The 4,914-nt window shown below is 34.5% G+C and overlaps 1 protein-coding gene across 1 annotated transcript; it reads left to right on the forward strand.

Annotated features, from left to right (window-relative positions):
* Nucleotides 1-3,703: 3,703 nt before the first annotated feature.
* Nucleotides 3,704-4,686, forward strand: LOC111313636 (ribulose bisphosphate carboxylase small subunit 3B, chloroplastic-like). Its single transcript, XM_022914307.2, has 3 exons — nt 3,704-3,958; nt 4,047-4,181; nt 4,270-4,686. Exons 1-3 carry the CDS (start codon nt 3,776-3,778, stop codon nt 4,507-4,509), a joined length of 558 nt encoding a protein of 185 aa, XP_022770042.1. The 5' UTR covers nt 3,704-3,775; the 3' UTR covers nt 4,510-4,686.
* The last annotated feature ends 228 nt before the right edge of the window (nt 4,687-4,914 follow it).

Here is a 4,914-nt window from a genome sequence, read left to right on the forward strand (position 1 = left end):
CAAGAATCATTCAAATATATCAAGAATCATCAAAAACAGGTCAAGAAACATTCAAATATATCAAGAATCACCCAAGATTGATTAAGAACTTTCAAGATTCTTCAAAATTAAATCTTTTCTTTAAGATTTCCTATGAAACAAGAAATTAAGCACATTATGAGTTAAAAAAAATCTTATTTTACAAAAAACAAAGCAAAAGTAACACATTTAAGCATCTATAACATCATCCTAAAGATCATATAAACTCTCATAGTCAAATTCTCTAAAACCTTAAAAAATTACATGATGAATATAACTTAGAGAAAATCATAAGCATAGATTAAACACCAAGACTTATTCAAGAATAAACTCCATTCCAATTGCAAGGGAATTAACTCCATATACCTAAGTCAGCCTACAAAACTCAAATGCGTATGCACTTAAAGAACATTGAAAGGCATAATACGAAAGCTAGGAACACAAGAGAATAACTGGAATGCTCTGCATATTTCACAAATGATGGATAATACAAATGAGGTTTGGATGGCCTTTTATTTATACTTGAGGCCCCAGCACTGCTATGGTAGTTCCTAATATCAAGGGATTACAAGTTTGAATTCAAATTAAAACATTATCTCCCTGATCCTAAAGATTGATTAGATCTTCCTTTAATTAGGCATGTGCTACTATTCTTCAAAAGAATATTCTCAAACCTTGACCCTTTCTAAATGATTCTAGGTTTGCACCATTCTCCTGGGCCTTTCTTAGTGTGGTGCAAGTATGTTACAGGCTTGAACCTAGTGCTTCAAGCAAAACTGACTGTGGGGTAGGTAGCCTTGATGCTTCTAACATGACTATCATGTGAACCTCTGGTTCTGTCTCTGGTGCTCAAGCTTTGCCCATTGGTGTTTGATCCTTGGCTCTTAGTGTGCTCACCCGATGTATGACATTCTCCCCTACCTGATCTCGTAATGCCTTTGTCATGTCCTTTACGTGGAAATGCCTAATCTAGTCTTAGAACTGCCACAAGTCTTCAGCTAGTTCCTAACTAGCTTCACTGTCTGGAAGCCCCTTCCATTACACTAAGTACTCTTGTCTTGGTTTATAACTCTGCTATTTCACAACCTGATCAGTAAGAATGCATTGGACCTCCTTATAAGGACTAGAAGTATCCAAGGTGGGTAAAGTCAAGGTGTGCAAACAGGAAATTTAACAAATCACCTTAAAGCATGCATAAATTTCATAAGTTTACTTTACACATACTCTCTCTACTTCCACACTTAACCAAGGATCAAAAAGTCTTTATTAAATTTATAATGTAAAACTAGAGTTAAGGTATGATAAAAGAAAATTTAGGCTCATAACCCTAAACATGCATTATTTAGGATCTTTTTATTTGATGAAAGAGCTTTTAAGAGAATTGTACACCCTTGCTCTTATATTTATCTTTCTTTTTCTTTTTTGTCAACTCTTCTCCAAACTATATGCATTGTCACTTTAACTTTATTTTTCTTTTTGTTTCAAGTTGTTTTTAGCCTTTCCTATTGCTCAAACATACTTTATCCCCTCTTTTTTTTTTCTCTTTTTATTTTAACTCTCATATTTTGATTTATTGATTCATATGTACGTAGGGTAAGGTAGAAAAATAAAGATAATAAATCAAAGGATGGCTACTTCATAAAGGTAAAAACAAATAAAGGGTATATATATTAGGCTCAAAAGAGTGACAAAGGATAAAGATATAAAGGTTAGTTTGAAAGGTTCAAAAGATAAAAAATAAAATAAAAAAAGCCTAAATCATCTTCTTAATTAAGTATAGTATATGATTTCACCTCAAGAGATGCTCAAATAAATTCTAAAATAAGCTCATACCTTTAAAAATCAATTTAACTTCAGATATACATAAACTTTAACAAAACATACATGCATCATAATGATCAGTACTAAATGTTCAATAATGGTGCAATGTCACAATTGAAAAGAAACTAATTCAAGAACTTATCTCATGCTGTTACTACATTCATTTTTTTTCTAAAAGCTATAATCAAAGTCAATCAATGTTACTATCATTGGATTATGAGAAATAATCAAAGAAAGCGTATATAATGATTCAAAATATGGCCATTTATGCTTAAAATCAAAATTTTTGAAAAAATTTTGCACAAATTTGCTCTCTCCATTGTCTTCGATATGTAAAATAGAACAATAAAGCATAAAAGAAAGAGAGATGCTCCCCTAAACTTCAAAGACTGATTCTGTCTATATAGCATACTCCTCATTATACCACACACCTCATTGTACCACACATCGCTTGTTAAATAAAAAAAAAAAAAACTTAAAATTGGAAATATTTATTTTCCTTAACATTGCACTTGAAACCTTTTAGTTTGTTATGAAGCCAAAGAAATGCATCACTTTGACCATTTAAGGTTCGATTATTGGTGTCGCATCCATGCCAACTCGGATGATTCATCATGTTTTCCCAACTCAGTTCTCTGAAATTCTTTTCTATTCCTATCTCCTTCATTGGGCCTCATCATCGTCCACTTATCTTTCTATTTTGTTCAACTCGATAAACTTAAAATGGATGTGTTAGAGAATAAGGAGTTATCATGTTAGTTAATGTGTCAACTCGGTGAATTGACTGAACTTTAACTCTATATTTGGCTTCAATTTTACATTGGTAAAATTTTACTTCAGCTAAAAAACCTAAAACAAAAAATTTAACAGTGGACTCAAAGTTGTAAAATCTTGAAAAGATTTTAAAATATTATCATAGTATTTTATCTTATCTTCTATATTTTACTTAAGAGAAGATTTAAAAAAAAATCCTATAAATTTGGTTCATTTTAGGATTCAAAGTGATTCTTCTTTTACTTAACAAATGACTGACTCTCTTACAAAAAAAAAAAAAAAGTGTAATGAATAATTATGACAGAAAAGAAATGATTTAATCTGAGATTGCCCCACCTGTACCCTTGAATATTCTTGGCCACATCAATTGATTCCCATGTTGTCATCACACATTACACCATGGTTAGAACCTTCCTTACCAAATTGCCTTTCTCCAATGCCACCGGCTCAGGCCCGGCTGCCATTTATGACTCAGAACAAAATTCTAGCCAAAAAAAAAAAATACTCTGCAGAATATTATGTTCTCATTTTAAACAATTAATCCCTGTAATGGACTGTTTCCTGTCAAATTTATACGAACAGAATTAACATTTCATTACCAAGTCAGTGTTTACCTTGAAACAATTCAATTCATTTGATCTTGAAACATTTAATTTAAAGACTTTTTAGTCTCAAATAGTTAAGAAAAGCGTATCCTGCTGTAGGAGGGGAAAAAATCCAACAGCATGCATGACCAAGCAAAGAAGGAATGTTCATAGATTTTCCCAATGATTTTTTATGAGAAATACAAGGTAGAGGTTAAAGACTGACCAAAGAGAAAATAAGGCAATGCCCATCACACATTCATAGCCTACATTGGATGAGATAAGGTCATGGAGCTTCTTCCACGTGGCACGTCATTGTGGTTCCAAAGATAAGGCTTACCATTCAAAAATTTTCCACCCTCTTGTGGTTGTTACATTGTAATGTCACCCGATTTTCAATCCAATGGTCACCCTTTCTCCAAAACCAACCTCAAAATTTTGTCACCATAGGATAAGAGACAGCCAAATTTATCATTATATATAGGATATTGCACTAGGGCAAAGACACGATGAAGGGAGTGAGAGTTTTGCAACTCTAGTTCTAGCATACACTATCATACTAGTAACCACAGCTAGCAATGGCTTCCTCAATTATCTCATCGGCAACCATTGCCACCGTTAACCGTGCTTCCCCAGCACAGGCCAGCATGGTCGCCCCCTTAACCGGCCTTAGGTCTACCTCAGCTTTCCCCGTCACTAAGAAGGCCCACAAAGACACTACTTCTATCGCAAGCAATGGTTTCAGAGTGCGATGCTTTAAGGTCCTTGGTGAAAACATATCGTTTATTCTTGAAGTTTGGTTTAATGTTTAATGGGAATTGAATCAAATTTTTTGTGTTTTGAGTATAGGTGTGGCCTCCACTTGGGAGGAAGAAGTTTGAGACTTTCTCATACCTCCCTGATCTCACTCAGGACCAGTTGCTTAAGGAAGCGGAGTACCTTCTTCGCTCTAAATGGATTCCTTGCGTGGAATTCGAAACGGAGGTCATTTCAAGCTCTGCAATCTCTTCAAATTCATCCCTTTTATGCGACTTGCGTTGATAATTTTGTATGTTTGTTTTGGCATGTGTAGGGCGGATTTGTGTACCGTGAGAACCACAGGTCACCAGGGTACTATGATGGTCGCTACTGGACCATGTGGAAACTTCCCATGTACGGATGCACTGACGCTGCTCAGGTGTTGAAAGAGGTTGACGAGTGCAAGAAGGAATACCCCGACGCATTTATCAGAATCATCGGATTCGACAACAGGCGTCAAGTGCAGTGCATTAGTTTCATTGCCTACAAGCCTCCACGCCATAAAAGCACTTAAAGCTTGATTAAGAGTTGTTCCCTTCGTAGGGACTCAACTCCATTTCTTTAGTTTCTACTAGTGCTTCTCAAAAACTTTCGCCTTTTGCGAGGTATTAATTGGCCTTTGTTTTTTGGATTTAATTTCAATGGAAAGTATGGCTGAGAACTAATGAATAAAAGGTTGTTTGTTGCCAAATTTCATGAACCCTATTCTATGAATTTCAATGATAAATGTATTAAGATGGCATAAAGAGGGAATCGTAAAATTGCAATACCAGAAATGTTTGCAAGAATAGTGCTGATTAAAAAAAAACAAACAAACAAAGTGATTGGCAGGTGTTCTTTTTTAAGAAGAGGATAAAATTTCTGTGGACAACAAATGCTGTTCCTTCAGCATTATCCTTCTTGAATATTGAAGGCACAT

The sequence above is a fragment of the Durio zibethinus genome, chromosome 23, assembly GCF_047325235.1.
Source record: "Durio zibethinus cultivar Kanyao isolate XHJ-2024 chromosome 23, ASM4732523v1, whole genome shotgun sequence".
NCBI lineage: Eukaryota > Viridiplantae > Streptophyta > Magnoliopsida > Malvales > Malvaceae > Durio > Durio zibethinus.

Coding starts and splice junctions, on each gene's coding strand:
- LOC111313636 (XM_022914307.2), top strand. CDS start 3,776: ATGGCTTCCTCAATTATCTCATCGGCAACCATTGCCACCGTTAACCGT. Junction 3,959..4,046: donor TCAGAGTGCGATGCTTTAAG/GTCCTTGGTGAA, acceptor TTTTGAGTATAG/GTGTGGCCTCCACTTGGGAG. Junction 4,182..4,269: donor GCGTGGAATTCGAAACGGAG/GTCATTTCAAGC, acceptor TGGCATGTGTAG/GGCGGATTTGTGTACCGTGA.